We start from the raw sequence: 18,404 nt of genomic DNA, 5'->3' as shown, positions 1-18,404 counted from the left end.
GGCCAACGGTAGCCTTGGATGCACTGATAAACAAAGGCTAAACCTGGAGTGCTCATGTAGAAGATACCAAGTGGGCACAGTTAGAACAGATTCCTTAATAAATATAATAAAAATTTTAAATTTTCCCATTAATAAATTAGTATACCTACTTCTCCAAAGACCCACAAACATTGAGTTTTATGATTTCTACTTATTTTTGTCATTTTATGGTTATGAGGCAATATTTCAGTTGTCTGACCTGCATCTTTTTTTGTAGACAAGTTGACCACTGATTCAAGGGATTTTAAAAAACAATACATCTCTTCTGTAGCACTAACCCTGCCTCGGAGTGTTTGGGTGCTCCCTTGCAGGGCAGCTTTGTGACACCGTATGTGAACAGGGACACACACATCCTGACTGTCAGAGGGGCTTCAGAGTGGACAGACACAGAGAGGCATGGACAGGCTTGGGGATGAGGGGGAAGCTGGAGCCCCAATATGTCTTTCAGCTCCCAGTACATGCATCCTCAGAGACTTCTAAGAGTGGACTTCTGGGGGGATCATCCTCCCCTTAGCTGAGCTGAGATTTCATTTCACTTCTAGGTCCTTTCATGTGAGTGCTATCTTATTGCCTAAATTAATCTCTGTGCCTTCCAAGTTCTGTTTTACTGCTTGCTTTGATAAGTACATAAGCTTGGTGTTTCTAGAGTGTGTGTGTGTGTGTGTGTGTGTGTGTGTGTGTGTGTGTGTGCAATACATATTTAGTGGTGGGAGAACTATACGATGAGAGCAAGTTAACAGTTAACCTGTCAGACTAGGGCAGGGCCTCTTTCCACCCACTAGAACCAGGGGGAAGAGTCTGATAAGGAACACATGGATATAATTATAGCTCAATACTCTTCTTGAACATAAAACAGCCAAGTGACTTCCCAATCTCCCCCAAGGTGGAAATTGCAGTGTGCCTTGGAGTGAGTGGGGCACTGCAGATGTATCTGTAAATCCAGGCCAAAGGCATCCCAGTTTATGTGGCCCAGTTCAATCTGCTCCTCTTTTCCTGACTATTTTCCATGTATATTTTTTTATTTCACTCCTTTGGACTAGAAGTTACTTTGGGAATTTTTAATGGCTAATGACTTATAGTTAAGATACTTGTTCTTCTACCTGGCACATTTGATGTCAATGTTTTTCCCAATCTGATTTTTTTTTTTAAGTTTTGGTGTCACATAGGAATTTTTTATTTTTAAGCAGTCAGGCACATCTAGCTTGTTCCCCAGTAATTCTATTTGTTGAATAAGAAAGAAAAATCAGTTCCCCTCTGCAAAGAGATATTTCTATTATACCCTCTTACCCCATCATTCTTAAATTTCGTAATACCAGCTTCAACAGCTTCTCCCCCAGAAACCAGACAGTGACAGTATAAACTGTAATACTTTGAGCAGTCTATGAAGAGGAGACAGAGTTGAAATGTCATTGTGGAGATAGTTACTTGTGACAGCTGAAGAGAAGACAGAAAAAAGGACTACAGGAATTTACTAAGAATGGAATGCAACCCTTATGTCTTGAGGACATAATTGAGGAAAATTCTTAAGAGATTTTAAATAATATCCTTGGAGATTTAAATGATGGGACTGGGCTTCTAGAAAGGAGAAATCACATGGTGATGGTTAAAGATGATCTTTCTTACAGCTGATACACTGTAAAGAATTACTTCTGTCTGTTAGTCAACAACAATTAATTAAGCACTTCTTATGTGCCAGGCACTGGGGGTTCAAGAAAGGCAAAAACACACTTTAACCTCAAGGAACTGGTGGGGCATCTCGACTTGGCCCACCACCTCCACTTTCTCCTGCTGCTGGCCTGGCCTCTGCTCCTGATGGGTCAGTTTCTGCCTGATCTTGCCAGGGCTCCCCAATACTTCCCAGACCATTAAACACCATGCTGCCAGATGTGTGCACCCCATCCACCCCATTCCCACTTTCCATGTTTCTCTTCATGCATTCTCTTCCCCCTTTGGGAAGGAGTTCCTTGAGACAAGGAACTATATTTGTATCCTGAGTGCTTCATGCATGCTCTGTCCACTTTTCTATCTACCTGTCAACCTGGCACAAGGTGGGCATCTAACAGGTAGCTAGGCACATACAAAAGCCATACTAAGCAGACAGAAGGCAATGTGAGAAGGGAAGGCATGAGCAGCGCTACTAGGAGAATTGACAGGAGTGAGGCTTCCTAGAGAAGATGGGATTTGAGCTGAATCATGAAGGAAGTCAGAGAAACTGAGAGATCGAGGGAAGGAAGCCAGCATTCCATCGTTGGGGACAGCTGATGCAAAGCCACAGAGATGGACACTGCAAGCAGGCCAGCACTGCTGGGACACAGTGTGGAAGCCAAGGGGGAGACCAGGCCAAGCTCTAAAGGGCTAGAAATGCCAGCAGAATCTCTGTTGCATACTGGAATTCTTGAGGAAGCACTGGAGCTCACTGAGCGGAAAAGAATGGTGAGGCCAGAGTGTGCCGGTGAATGATGGAGGGGAGCTGGGACAGACTCTGGTTAGGGGGACCTGAGAGAAGCTACAGCAATAGTCCAGGTGAGGACTCTGCAGGAGGTGAGGAGGACATCACCTAGGCCAGTGGAAAAAAAAAAAAAGGGACAATACAAGAGACACTCTGAAGGGAGATGTGACAAAATTTGGCAACAGATTAGATATTTTATGTTTGATATTCTGTTAATTAGTAGTATAGCCAATGGGGTAGCTAGGTGGCTCAGTGGATAGAACACCAGTCCTGGAGTTAAGAGGACCTGAGTTCAAATCCAGTCTCAGATAATTACTAGCTATGTGACCCTGGACAAGCCGCTTAACCCCTACTGCCTCCAAAAAAAAATTATAGCCAGTAATGTTTATGTTTATGTAAGCCTAGGAGAAGTAGGGAGTTTAATACACAGACATGAGTAAGTGCTCATTACCCCAATTTTACAAATAAATAATATTTTCCCATGGAGAAGGAACTGCCTGATCCATTGTTAGTCTCTGCAGCTATTTCCTGGACCCTTCCCACTCTGATCCCCTTGCTGTGCCTGCTGAGGTGCCTCAGTGAGCAGCTGGAGAGTCACCTTGGCTTGAACACTGTGGGACTCAGGCTGCGGGTGGGCACAGCAGGGAAGGAAGGTGGGCTGGCTGGTTCCAGGGGAGGCACTCTCCAGGGGGAAAGCTCTACGTCTCCCCCCAACCTCCAATGAGTGCTGACTAGGACATATCCTGGTCCCCCTGAGCTAAGTGTGACCTTGTCCCTGGCAGAAGTGGCCTGCCACCCTGTCATTTGTACATTAGTTATTTCTTGGTCACTGTTCTTAACAGCCCTGGTGGCATACCCCACAAGAAGAATGTCAGGTCCCCTTCCCTCTGCATTTAAAATACTCATTTCCAATTCCACAAACATCTATTACATGCTTACTAAGTACACAACACCATGTTTTCTATTTTTCCTCCTTTAGAAGAACAGAGCCATGAACAGGACTTACCTTTCCTGGCTTACAAGTCTCTGCTCCAAAGTAACCTAGAGCTTGTCTGAGCTTGTTTCAAATGAAGTTTAATCTATGACTCAAAAGTAATAAAAATATTCCATTCTTTATATATCCAGATGCTTCTGCTGGACTATTTTTTAAAATTTTATTTTCAGTTTTAAATTTACTTCCTCTTCCTTCCCCTCCTCCATGCATTGAAAAGGCAAGAAAACCAAAACTTAGTACACATATGTGGGGTTGCTAGGCGGCTCGGTGCTCTAGGCCTGGAGACAGGAAGACTCGAGTTCAAATGTGACCGAGGACACTTTAGTAGCAGAGTTACAACTGTTAAGAATTTCTGGGAATGCTGGCCAGGGTTCCAACTATAACCTCCTTAGCCATCTAATCAGTTTTTCTCTGTGAAACGTACCTAGCCTGGTGATTAAACTCCAGCCCGAGCTTCATTAGCACTAACTAACCAATTAAATTACTGGATCTAGAAGACAATGAAGCTTGTAGATAAGGCCTGGCTGGAAGCACTTAATTCAAACTAGAATTTCTTACTTTGCAGGCTACTGACCCACAGAGAAAAAAAATCAAATGAGGGTCATACACAGACAAAAGTTATTTTAGTTGGCATGTTCTTTTTCTGTAGAGCAAGAAACATAACACTAGATTCCTATGAGAGAGAGAGGAGACAGAGTAAATGGAAGAGAGTGTGTGAGAGAGAAGGGAAGAGTGGGGAAAAGAGAGAAGGTCAGAGGGAGAGATGGGGCAGGAGGGGGCAGAAAACCTGAAACTTGAGTCTTTGTTTATACTTTGTTAGGACGGTGTCGCTGAAGAGGAGCTAGATTTAAAGCTCACACTCTAGATCTGCCACTTGTGACCTCTGGGACCCTGGGCAAATGGCTGTAAAATGATGCAGTTAGAATAGATGATCCCTAAGGTCCTTTCCATTTTGAAATCTATGACCCTATAATCTTCATTCAATTAGCAAGTCAAGTCAAAAAGCAGGTATTAATCATCTACTCTGTACCAGGCACTACAATGAACAATCTTTATTTGCAAAGAGCTTTTATCTTCTAATGGAGGAGCCAATAAGGACATCTATAAATATACAGAATAAATGCAAAGTAACTAAATTCAAGGTATTTGGGGAGGGAAGGTACTAGCTAGAAGTGCTTGAGCTCCATTTTGAAAGAAGTGATTTTATGAGAGGGAGGTGCCTCAGGTGTGGGGCACATCGAGGACAAAGGCCTAGAGATGGGAACTGAGAGCTGAATGTGAGGACCCGAGAGAAGCCAGTTTTGCTGGATCATAGAGAACAGGAGTCATGGCCAAAAAGGCTGGAAAGACAAGTTGGGACAAGGGATCTGAAGGGCTTTAAAAGCTAAACAGTCAGGTTTATGGTTGATTCTAGAGGCAGCTGGAAGCTGGTGGAATTTATGTCAGAGGTAGCATGCTACACCCACCATGAACCTTCCCAGTGCCCACTGGGTCATCTGCAATTTGGATTCTTCTGAAGCCTTGGTATTCCATGACTCAAAAGCATTTCGGGATGAATACTGGCATGAATAATTAGGCTTTTGTAACAGTTTCCCAAGTGTGATCTGGCCTTTCCCCCCTAGGATCAAACAGAACTTTCTCTGGCATTTAAAGCTCTTTTTACAAGCTGACTTCAATCTACCCTGCTAGACTTATTACATGTTATTCCTTCTATTCGGTCTAAGGTACAGCCAGCAGCAGGCCTTTCCTGGCCCCTTCAGGCACTAGGGCCTCTGACCCCAAGGGTACTTGGTATATGTTTTGTAATTACCTATATTTATGAAGGTTGCCTCTCCTAATTAAAGAGTAAGCTCCTTGAGGGCAAGTACTGGTTTGCCTCTGACACAGCCTAACAGAGTCTAACTGTGGCACAGCGCCCTTAATAAACATTTGTTGGCTGAATTTAGGCACTATCCTCATATAGTACATAGGTGTTAACAGCATAGATGTGCTAAAGGAAATAGACTCCATTAGAAAAGATGGGAGACATTCAATTTCACTTTTAGATACCGTTCTCCTACTTTCACCTACAAAGTAGAGATCTTGTTCAAATGTCTTCAGTCTGATTTTCCTGACTTGCTTCTCCCTGTACCATGAGCTGCGCTCCTTACCAAGTCTTATTTAGCCCCTCTTTTGGTCTTTTCAAATGAGCTTGTTAACTGTCTTGCCCTTGGCTGTCATGTCTCTCTGCTTTGTCAAGAGACTGAATGTTTGCTGGCTGATGTGGTTGTTAGACTGTTGTTCTTGTGGTGACTGTTCCTTAAGAAATTTTATCTGGGATTGTGTTTTTATTTTCATTGATCTGGCATGTATTGAGTATTTTTTTCAGTCTTGTTCAACTCTTTGTGACCCCATTTAGGGTTTTCTTGTCAAAGATACTGGAGTGGTTTGCCAATTCCTTCTTCAGCTCATTTTATAGATGAGGAAACTGAAGCAAACAGAGTTAAGTGACTTGCCCAGGGTCATATAGGTAGTTTCTAAGGCCAGATTCAAACTAAGGAAGATGGATCTTTCTGACACTAGGTGTGGCGCTCTAGGCACCATGGTGCTAACCAGTCGCATTTTCCAGTATAACCCTTTACTCAATGAAGCTTAGTTGGAGTTACTTAATCATCACATGCAGGGTCTTCTCCCAAAGGAGCCAACAAGGTGGCACATTCCTGGAACAACGGAAACTCCTCAATACTAACACATCATCAATGGAATTGGAACAAGGGTGGGGAACCTGAGGCCTTGAGGTCACACATGGTCTTCTAGATCCTTGGTATTGCTTTTGGACTGAGTCCAAGTTTTACAGAACAAATCCTTTTATTAAGGGAATTTGTTCTGTGAAGTTTGGATTCAGTCAAAGGGCCACACTTGAGGACCTAGAGGGTTCCCTACAGGTTCCCCACCCCTGAACTGGAAGATATAAAGATAATGCAGCTCCTAAGTCAACTAATATCTTGATTCCTGGTAGCTTCAATGAGAAAATAAGAGAGGCCAATGAAAACTCATTTGTAAGGTGTTAGAGGCCAAAGACTCTAGAAGTAGACTACTCAGAAGCCTCATCCCCTATACACAATTAATATTTTCTTAAAAAAAAAAAAAGTCAAAGTATATAGTGATTCTTAAATTCTCTTTCCTTGACTTGTTTTCTAGGTCAGTTGTTTCTGATATCAGATAGATATCTTAGACTTTCTCCCATTTTCCAAACTTTTGATTTTCCAATTATATTTCTTGCTGCTTCATGGAGTCACTGATTTCTGTTTGATTTACCTGAATTTTCAGAATTCTGTTATGTAGGTAAGAGCAAAAAGAAGAAAAAAAAAAGACCTAGAATCTAAGAGAGTGTCCATCAATTGGGGAATAGCTGAATAAACTGTGGCACAAGAACATAATGGAATATTATTGTTTTTTAAGAATGACAAAAGATATGACTACAGAAAATCTTGGGTAGCATAAACTAATGCAGAGTAAAACGAGTAGAACCACAAGAACAACTTATATAAGCACAAAAACGGTGAAGAACAAAATCAACTTTCAAAGACTCAAGAATCTGATCAGTGAAATGACCAATGACTGTGTCTCCAGGGGACCCAGAATTCAACATTTTACTCACTTGAAAGACAGGAGATGAGTTCATTTTGGGATATGGTGACTATATGGACCTGTTTGCTAGAATTCAGACCTATGATTTCATTAGTTTCAGGAACTTCCCAGTGAGGAAAATTCTACTACTTGTGAAGTTTGGCCACAATTCCGCAACTTACAGTTCTAGAGAGTCATCTAGGGTGCTAAAAAGTTAAATAACTTACCCAAGGTCACATAATCAATGGAACCAAACAAGCCTTTATCTTTCCTATTATGTGCAAGTCACTGGAATACAAAGACAAAACAAAACTATGCATTTCAGGGGTGACTCAGATCTGATAGGAATAAATGATTGAATTTATTAAGCATTTATTAAGTGCTTGCTATGTGTCAGGTTGAGGATAAAATCAAATGTAACAGTCCCTTCCCTGAAGTAAGAAGTAGAAAGCTATTAGAGGGAGAGGAATGGTGGTGGGGAGGAAGTAGGGGAGAGAGGTGTAGAGTGGAGAAGACAGCTGGTACGAATGGTTGGATGGGATGTGAACTATGGTCTGGTGTAGGGACAGCTACGTATATTTTTGGCTTATTCATTTACCCATCAGGACAGCTCAGGGATATGAAAGATGATTTGTTAATAATAAACAGGGTTTCACAGAGGAATACCAGAAAGAGGGACTAAAATGGATGGGTATCAGATAAAAGGGATACATCACACAGCCAATGTGTGCCACAGGCAGACTTGATCCTAGGTCTGCCTGATTCTGGGCGGGGCTCTCTGTGTACTACTATCTACCTTAACTAATATATTTGACCTGGTAGGTATACAGTTTTCTGTTTGTTATTGGGTCAGTATAGAACAGTACACAACATAAAGGCTACATGTTCTAAGAGATGGACACTGCAGAGAACCTAAGTTAAGGTTAAAAAAAAAAAAACTTCCACATAAAATAAAATAATTAAAACAGCATTTTAAATTAAATTAAACAAAGAAGTGGCAACAAAGTAAAGGCCCATCAAACTACACAAATGTAATGGAATATTATTGTGTTGTAAGAAATTATGAATATGATGAATACAGAGAAGGTGGAAATACTTACATAAACTGATGCAAGGTGAAGTGAGAACAAGGAAAACAATACAAACCATGACCATAACACTGTAAATGAAAAGAGCATCAACACCAAACTAAAAACGGGTAAAACGTGTAAGAACTAACGCGGAATAAAGCGAGCGTTTGATGGCAGCGCTGTCACGTGAACATCTCTGAACAAAATGACCAACCGTGATCCAGGGGGCGTGATGAGGAATGTCACCTACTCTGTGAGAGAAGAGGTGATGGGCTAAATATGCAGAAGCAGATACACATTTCTAGACATAATCAATGGGGGAATTTGTTCTGCTTGACTATGCATATTTGGTAGGAAGATTGGGGTTTTCTTTCTTTTTTTTCCCTCCAAGTCAGGAGAGGAGATGGGAAGGAGAAGAAAAACTGCTTGTCAATTTAAAGTATTTTAAATAAAAAACAACATCCTAACTAGTGTGAAATTATAACCAAGTTTGGCCCCAAAGAAGAGATATAAGAGGGCATCTTCTCTCTTCTTTGTAAAGGACTATAGGCATGGTATATTACATGTAATACCTGATTTTGTTGATGTGTTGATCAGTTTTTCTGAACTGTTTCTTTTCCCTTTTAAAAATTCGTTATATGAGATGGTTTTCTGGAAGGGAGAAGAGGGTGTGATATACTGTAATATGTAGATGACAAAAGAGCAAAATATATCAATAAGCATTTTAAAAGAAAATAAATTTTTTAAAAACTTCCATTTTGGAAATTGGGGCTTGGTGGTAGGATTTAATTTTCTTTTCTTAGGAAAAAAAACCAAAACCAAAACCATGAAGCCTCTTAACAGCTGTTACTGATCAACATCTGCCTCAGACTACATAAGGGGAACAGATGGAGAAAGATTTAGAATAACTGGTAATTCAATACTACACTGGGACTGATTTTTAGCTAAACATGTCCTTAAACAAGAATAAACCATATACACATCAGAATAATCTATCTCAAAAAATCACTGATGAATTAATTTGAAGCATAAATATACTGTACCTGGGCTATAAAACAGCTTCTTATTACAGCAGTAAATTTAGCTCAAATGGTCTCTCTGGAAATCTGACCACATACAGTAGAACCCTAACAGAGCAGGGTCAGTCTTCAGAGGGCCACAACTAACACTGTCAGCAGCGTTCTAACAGTACTTTAAGTGGGTTCCACTGTGTCAGAGACGGGCTGAAGAACTGCTGACTTGCTAATTTGTCTAGTGATAGTAACCGCGGTGTTAGGAGATGGATAGCAGTGTACAGTCACTGACTCCCTACCAGCTGGTCACCATCCCTTCTTTACTTGGTGGGAAGAAAGAGTAATTCGGGGTTCAAGGCAAGGCTGGGGCATACAGGTAAGGATGATACTGAAAAGTCACACTGAGGGATTACAGAGATTTCCCCTGCACCACTGAGCTGGGAATATGCTCTAAGACTGGTTATCACTGCAGAAAAAGGCTTTAACTTCACTTAAGGGATTTAAACAAGCCACTCCATCCATGCACCTGGAGTTGGCAATATGAATTAGAAACTCTGGCATAAGCCAGGCTGTGTTTATAGTTTGATATTTGGAAGAATGATCCCAGAAAGATTAATACTTTGAGAATTGATGGAATTTGCTTTGAAATGCCAGAAGACTATTTTGGAAATGTTGCTAATTACAGTATCTGTTTTAAAGGCCTCCCTTAGAACCACCTCAACAACCTAATGGAAATAAGTCGGCATGCATCTTTTAAACTGGTTAGTCATGAACCATCCCAGCAGCAGAAGGCTAATTAAGGGCACAGGAGAAATGGAGGAGATTTTTCACCTGGCTCAGCTGGGACAGTGCTGATGATACATACAAGCCAAAGACAGACACTACAATCCAACGTGTCATATTCGGAGCCCAAGATTCACACTTACTAAAGAACAACTCCCGACATTCGGCACCTTGTGACTGCCCAAGCAGTGTCGAAGACCCAAGTGGTGTGTCTAAGACCCAAATTTAGTAATAAGGAAAACAAAGCTCTTTATTTATTTAGCTCTTTCCTCAAAGAGTGGCAGGTTTACATTTCACTGCCTTCACAGATTCCCTTCAGGCTATTTCTGGGCCTGGGAGGCAGGGAGCCCAGAAATCCATCTTTTCTCTTCCCCTTGGCCTGAGAGCTCTGCACTTAAGGGTAGGTACTTAAATGCTCCCAGAATTGAAATGTCTTATTAAATTGCCCTCTGAGTCCAAGAATGGTGGTCTTCAGTCAGAGGGGTCAACTGGAAACACAGGGATCTTTAAACTTGAAGGAAGAGATGGTGGAAGTGGAGAAGGAAGAGGCAGAGTGAAGGAGAGGGATGGGTGTGTGGGTGTTTAACAGATGCTTTCTGAAGGACAGGATTAATGACTGCAACGCAGTCAACCTGGGAGAAATGTTCAGAGGAGGTTTTGTGAGTTTCCCAAGTTTTCTCCTGGGCAAGCAGTAAAATTCACAAATTTTAATAGAGCTCACAGGTCAATTATTAAAATTGGTGTTGAGATCATTGCTTCTCATTTAGTCTCCAGTATTATGCGAGTGGATACATGACGAAACTACAGTAAAGGGAAGAACCCCACCTAACAAGAAAACACCAAGTCTGCTGGCTCAGGCAGAACTGAAAGGCCGACAGCCGCACTCGGAAGAGAAGGACTGGTCGATATTTCAGCCAAAACGTTTGCTGCTGAAGGACATGCCTCACTTGATCTGATACAAGAGATGTACAGTTGGCATGCAGCCCCAGAACATGACAAAATACTCAACACCTCACCCAGCAGCTGGCTGGACGAATACAGAAGAATACCTCTTAGGGTCATTCCTCAATGGCTGAGGGAGTGACAGCAAGCTTTACTTTGTGCATAATGTGGCAACTTTTAAGGGTGCCTGGGTTGATAACAACTCACAATAATGCACTGGTTTAGTTACATTAGGCAGCCTGCCTCTATATAGCCTTCTTCCAATGTTGTGATGGTGACTAGGTTCTTGAAGGTTATGTCAATTCAAGGTAAGTCAGCAGGCCAACAAGCATTGATCAAACACACACCATGTGCTAGGTACCCTGTTCAGTCCTGAAAGGCTTAAAAAAAGGTCCTTGTTCTCTAAAAGCCCACAGCATAACAGGGAGGATACGTCAAGAAAACCGCTTCATACAAACAAGACATATAAAGGATAAACTGGAGATCATCAATAGAAGGAGGGCCTTAGCACAAAGAGGGACTGGAAAAGGCTTCTTGTAGAGGGTTGTATTGTAGCTGGAACTTGACAGAAACCAGGAAAGTCAGAAGGCAGAGATAAGGAGAGAGAGGATTCCAGTGAAGGGAAACAGCCAGAGAAAATGCCCAGAGTCTGGAGACAGAGGAACTGTCAGGAGGCCTGAGTCTAGGATTACTGAGCATGTTGGGAGGCACAAAGTGCAAGAAAACTAGAAAGGTAGGATGGAGCCAGGTTGTGAAGGGCTTTGAGTTCAAAGAGGATTTTATATTTGTTCCTGGAGGTGACAGGTAGTTCTTGGACCTTAATAAGTAAGGCAGTGATGCAGTCAGATGTATGCTTTAGGAAAATCACTTTGGTGGATGAATGGAGGATGGCTTGGAGTGGAGAGAGACTTGAGGTTGGCAGATCCCCACCCAACTAGCTATTGCAATAGCTCAGGGATGAGGTTATGAGGCCTGGACTGGGGGTGGCAGTGTCGGAGGAGAGAAAGGGGCATATTTGAAAGATTTTGTGAAGGTAGAATTGATAGGACTTGGCACTAGATTGGATAGGGAAGGTAAGAGACAGTGAAGAGTTGGGGATGACACCTTGGTTGTGAACCTGAGGGACTGCCCTTGATAGTCATAGGAATTTAGGAAGCAGGGAGGGCACAGACCTAACAGGAGAAAGGCTCTGAGTATAGGACAGTTCAATGATCCGCTAGGTCTGGAGTGGCTCATCACTAGACTTGTTAAAGTGTTAGCAATGTTTTGGTCATGGCAACTCCTGAAGACCATCTCCTAAGCTGATGAAGGACTGAAATGTATGTTGGCAAAGAGTGCCCAATATCAACCAATAAAATCCCAGTCCTGTGAATGATTAAAGAAGGGGTGGGGAACCTGTGGCCTCTGGCCCCTGCTCACTACACTATACTGCCATCACAACCGCTAGAGACTTGTAGAAGACTTCTCCTTTCCAGAAGGGCTGAAGGATCTTGCCTCGACGTAAGGGAGAGGTGAGCAGCTGGGGTTACCCAGCAGAGGCCCACTCTGTTGCCCTCTACAAATGCCACAGTGACTACAAGGTCACAATGTCCCTTTTGAGTCTCACAGAGCATTTTCAAGGTATTCCAAAGTTCAGATGGGTCTATAAGTTCAACAAGGAAATCCATTCAATGTGCCCAGGGCCTTTCTCAATTTCTCTTAACACTAAGAGGACAACAGTGGAGAAGGTAGGCTGTCCATTGGTAATCCCTCTTAATATCTATTACATGCTCACCAAGCATATAACTCATCTATCTCCTTTTTAGCTAACACTTTTTTTTGGTTGATATCTTGTACTCCACCAAAAGAAAATGGCAGTCTGTTTTCAAGGTACCAGAATCAGTACAGAGCGCTTTACAGTGTATAAGTTAGAGACTGGATCTATGATTTCAGTGGTATATGGAACTCCCACATAAGAAACTCCCTTCACCAACACAGGTCAATACCTTCGCTGTAACTTACCGGCTAAGAGAGTTGCCTGGGGCACTGGGAGGTTAAGTGGTCTGGGTCCTCCAGCTAGTGAGTCTCAGAAGTGGAACTTAACCCGAATGACTTCTAGTCATCTCTTCTCCCATCCCATGCTGCCTCTCCCTATGGTCTACAGTGCCCATGTATGCACTAGCTCATCTGATTCTTATAGTCACCCCATAAGGCTAGTAGCATGGCCTCATTTTATTTTATTTTTTTAAAATTAATTTTATTTATTTTCAGTGTTCTACAATCACTACCACATAACTTAGATTTTTTTCCCTTCCCTTCCCCCTACTTCCCCCCTCCCTCCCCAAGACAGTATACAATTTTATATAGGTTCTACAGATACATTCCTATTAAATACATTTTCACTATAGTCACACTGTGTAGAAGAATTAAAATGAATGGGAGAAATCATATAACAAACCAAGATGTAATACACACACGAAAAATGATCTGCTATAATCTGCGATTGACTTCCATAGTTCTTTCTCTGGATGTGGAGGGCATTTTGCCTTAAAAGACCATTGGGAATTTTTTTAAGTCCTTGCACTGCAATAAAGTACTAAGTCTACCAGAAAACACTCTCGCACACTGTGGTTGTTGCTGTGCACAGAGTTCTCCTGGTTCTGCTCCTTTCCCTCAGCATCAGATCATATAAGTCTTTCCAGGCCTCTCTGAAGTCTTCTTGTTCATCATTTCTTACAGCACAATAGTATTCCATTACATTCATGTACCATAATTTATTCAGCCATTCCCCAGTTGATGGACATCCCCTTGATTTCCAGTTTTTGGCCACCACAAAGAGAGCTGCTATAAATATTTTTGCACCTGTGGGACCCTTTCCCATTTTTATGATCTCTTGGGGATACAGTCCTAGAAGCGATATTGCTGGGTCAAAGGGTATGCACATTTTTTGTAGCCCTTTGGGCATAGTTCCAAATTGCTCTCCAGAATGGTTGGATCAGCTCACAGCTCCACCAACAATGAATTAGTGTTCCAACTCTCCTGCATCATCTCCAACATTTATCATCTTCCTGTTTCATAATGCTAGCCAGTCTGATAGGTGTGATGTGGTACCTCAGAGTTGTTTTGATTTGCATCTCTCTAATCAATAGTGATTTAGAGCATTTTTTCATATGACTATAGACATCTTTAATTTCTTCCTCTGAAAACTGCCTATTTATATCCTTTGACCATTTATCAATTGGGGAATGACTTCTATTTTTGCCCATCTGACTCAGTTCTCTATATATTCTAGAAATAAGGCCTTTATCACAGACACTAGCTGCAAAAGTTCTTTCCCAGTTTTCTGCATCCCTACAAGTCTTGGTTGCATTGGGTTTGGTTGTGCAAAAACTTTTCAGTTTAATGTAATCAAAATTATCCATCTTGCACTTCATAATGCTCTCTATCTCTTCTTTAGTCAAAAATTCTTCCCTTCTTCATAAATTTGATAAATATACTATACCGTGCTCCACCAATTTGTCCATAGTATCTATCTTTATACCTAGATCGTGTGCCCACTTAGACTTTTATTCTTGTGTATGGTGTCAGGCATTGGTCTATGCCTAGTTTCTGCCACACTGCACATAGCCCCAGAAAAACTAAAATTCAAAATGGGTAAATGATCTGCCCAAGGCCACATGCCTAGCAAGTGACAAACCCAGGACCTGAGCTCCTGCCAATTAACTCCAAACCAAGTGGCTGATTTTCAAGGTCTCCAAACATATTGTTACAGCTTCAAAAAAGCAGTACTCTCCTAGTCTACCTCTGTTGTGGGAGTTCTGATGACTGGAATCTGTCAGAGGGGCTGTAGTTAAACCTAAGTCAGTGAGGGACTGTCCACGCACCACTGGATGGCAAGATCACTCTTTGTCAAACTGAAAAATCCACAACACTTACCTAATGCTCGGACGATCCTCATCAATGCTTCTCCAACTTTCATTCTGGTCTCTGGTGGATGCTTTCCAGGACTATTCCCATACTGTGCCAGCAGGGATGGAAGAATTTCCTCAGGATAGATATCTGCCAGCAGGGCAACACCTGGGATGGAAAACAAGAATGCTTCATTTCTGTGACTGAGAAAATCATGAAAATGGAGGTTTCAGCACAAACCTATGATGATGTGAACCGAGAGAAATATAGTCTATGTTAGTGGCCCTCATTCTTCTCAAACATGGGGCTCCATAAAAAAGATATTATGGACACCCACACAACGGCAGCTGAATTCTAAGTGACCAGTGAAGGAGAAAATACATGACCAGATGGCAGTGTCTGGTGGCTCTGTGGATCTGCAGACCCCTTACAACACTCTACAGCCCCCAGGTGCATCCCCCCAAAATGGAGATACAAACCCTCCTTCCCAAACTCCTCTGATTGTGCTCTCTCTCTTCTCTCCCCACTTTTGTCGTTCTGCCCTTGGGGCAAAAGAGCCCACTCAGGACAAGAAGTCAGGCCACTGTCACTTCTATGGCTCATTTACAACTAGACCAAAGCAAGTCAAACATCTGCTGACTGAGGCAGACTTTAGGCTGGGCTGATTTCCTCATTATCATAAATTATTCATATCGGTTAAAATTCAGTGCTGTTATCCTTCATGCCTTCCATACTCTATTTTTTTCATCACTAGTTTTTTAAAAGGTTGAGCTGACATTTTTTAGTTACATGTTCTTTTTCTTCTTCTCATTTTAGCCATATTTTAACCTTGATCTTGCTCTGATAAGCTGGTGGTCTGACTATCCAGATGGCTGACTCAGGAATGACTACTATATCTGTAACAAGGTAATTCCCTGCCCGCTAAACGGGAAGAATCTCTTTCATTTCTGTGATGTTACTAGGAGCCCTTCACCTTCAGAATTCCTGTTCCTTCTATGAGAGGGTCGGGATCGCGGAGAAGGTGGAGAAGAGGCCTTGAGTCTGTCACTCCTCAGCCAAACATTAAGTGAGCTGCGGGTGCTTGTGGGTCCTTGGCCAAGGCTCTAGTAGGAGAGACCCATAGCTGAATTCATGTTCTGAGTCTGAAAACAATGTGACTTGTAGGCCCCTCTTCCACCTTCATCGCAGAAGCGGGCCAGAAGAAACTAAAGGTTATGCAGTAAGTTTTACTGTCGAATGGCCAGCAAACTGGTGATGAGTGTCCTTGTGCACAAGAGGCTGGTCTTCATAAAACAGAGAAAATCTGTTGCCAGGGTCATATTGAAAACCTTTCTAGCATGTTAGCATCTTCCAGATCTCTCAAGCCAATGGCATGGCCTTCAAGACCCCAGTGTCCCCTCTCTGCCACAGTTAGGGAACAAGGAAAACTTTTTGGGAGAAATTTATTATTAAAGATTTTCAAAAGTTACTGGAAAAACATTTTTTAACACAAAGCATATTTGGGCACTTACTTCCATTACAGTATAGCACACCCTCACAAAAAAAAACCAAACAACCCAAAATGGCTTCAAGGTGATAGTGTGGAATGGTTAAGGCTGATAGAGACACGAATGTGTGTGTGTGTGTGTGTGTGTGTGTGTGTGTGTGTGTGTGTGTGTGTGTGTGTGTGTGTGTGTAGGGAACCATAATGTTGACTGTTGACACAAGAGAAGAAGGGAAAGCAGAACACATAACAATTATGTAATCTCTGGAAGTAGCTACCAGTCTATTCCCATGGAGCAAGTTACATTATAATTTACCTTGGGAGAGAAATAAAAAATGCTGACTTTGTTCATCTATTTCTAATATGCCTACCAAAGCTGGCTGAAAATGTTCTTTAATTTATAAAATTCCTTGAAAAAATAAATAGGAAAAATTCCTTCTGGTTTCCCAAACTACAACAGGTACTTTTCCTTTGACCACTGTATCCAGGTAAGAAGAAACTCCTGCCTAGAAGGCCTCACTGGCCTAGAGAATCAGGTTTAAAAAAAACAAAACTGAATTATTTTGTTTTCAGTGTTCAACAATCACTTCCATATATCTTAGATTTTTTTCCACTCCCTCCCTCTCATTCCCCCCTCCCTCCCTACTCCTTCCCTGAGATGGCATACAATCTTATATAGATTCTACACACACATTCCTATTAAATGCATGATGCATAGAAGAATTAAAATGAATGTGAGAAATCATAAAACAAAACAAAACATAATACAAAAGAAAATGATCTGTTTCTATCTGCGATTCAATTCCATAGTTTTCTCTCTGAATGTGGAAGGCATTTTGCCTCAAGAGACCACTGGAAATTTTTTAAGTCCATGCATTTCAATGAAGTACTAAGTCTACCAGAAAAATTCCTTGTACACTGTGATCGTTGCTGTGTACAAAGTTCTTCTGGTTCTGCTCCTTTCACTCAGCATCAGCTCATATAAGTTTTTCCAGGCTTCTCTGAAGTCTTCCTGTTCATCATTTCTCATAGCATAATAGTACTCCATTACATTCCATTACTTGTTCAGCCATTCCCCAATTGATGGGCATCCCCTTGATTTCCAGTTTTTGGCCACCACAAAGAGAGCTGCTATAAATATTTTTGTACATGTGGGACCCTTTCCCATTTTTATGATCTCTTGGGGATACAGTCCTAAAAGCAGTATTGCTGGGTCAAAGGCTATGCACATTTCTGTAGCCCGTTGGGCATAGTTCCAAATTACTCTCCAGAATGGTTGGATCAGCTAGCTCACAGTTCCAGCAAAAATGAATTAGTGTTGCAATTCTCCCACATCTTCTCCAACATTTATCATCTTCCTGTTTTGTCATGTTAGCCAATCTGATAGGTGTGAGGTGGTATCTCAGAGTTGTTTTGATTTGCATCTCTCTAATCAATAGGGATTTAGAGCATTTTTTCATGATTATAGATACCTTTAATTTCTTCCTCTGAAAATTCCGTTCATATTCTTTGACCATTTATCACCTGGGGAATGACTTTTATTCTTGTACGTTTGACTCAGTTCTCTATATATTTTAGAAATGAGGCCTTTATCACAGACCCTAGTTGCAAAAATTCTTTCCCAGTTTTCTGCTTCCCTCCTAATCTTAGTTGCATTGGGTTTGTGCAAAACCTTTTCAATTTAATGTAATCAAAATTATCCATTCTGCACTTCATAGTGTTCTCTATCTCTTGTTGGGTCATAAATTTCTCCATTCTCCATAAATCTGACAAATATACTATTCCTTGCTCCCCTAATTTGTTTATAGTATCAATCTTTATACCTAGTTCATGTATCCATTTGGACGTTATTCTTGTGTGCAATGTCAGGCATTGGTCTATGTCCAGTTTCCACCACACTGTTATCCAGTTTTCCCAGCAATTTTTCTTGAACAGTGAGTTCTTATCCCAGAAGCTGGGGTCCGTGGGTTTATGAAACAGTAGACTGCTATATTCATTAACTACTGCGTCTTGAGTACCTAACCTATTCCATTGGTCTATCCTTCTGTTTCTCAGTCAGTATTAAGTGGTTTTGATGACCACTGCTTTATAATACAATTTGAGATCTGGTAAGGCTAGGCCACTTTCCCTAGCA

General features: G+C 41.6%; 1 protein-coding gene across 5 annotated transcripts in view; it reads right to left on the bottom strand.

Annotated features, from left to right (window-relative positions):
- Positions 1-18,404, bottom strand: part of TANGO6 (transport and golgi organization 6 homolog) — a 219,491-nt gene that overhangs the window by 95,083 nt on the left and 106,004 nt on the right. For 4 of the 5 annotated variants that reach the window (XM_072636417.1, XM_072636420.1, XM_072636418.1 and 1 more), the window contains one exon: positions 14,815-14,955. In XM_072636417.1, the coding sequence (XP_072492518.1) occupies positions 14,815-14,955 (141 nt within the window). Of the gene's footprint in view, positions 1-8,733; positions 8,813-14,814; positions 14,956-18,404 lie in introns of all 5 variants that reach the window. The other variant, XR_011972924.1, reaches the window with a different exon arrangement.

The sequence above is a fragment of the Notamacropus eugenii genome, chromosome 1, assembly GCF_028372415.1.
Source record: "Notamacropus eugenii isolate mMacEug1 chromosome 1, mMacEug1.pri_v2, whole genome shotgun sequence".
NCBI classification, from domain to species: Eukaryota; Metazoa; Chordata; class Mammalia; order Diprotodontia; family Macropodidae; genus Notamacropus; species Notamacropus eugenii.
The sequence above is the reverse complement of the archived record's forward strand: the minus strand, read 5'-3'. Positions and strand labels throughout refer to the sequence as shown.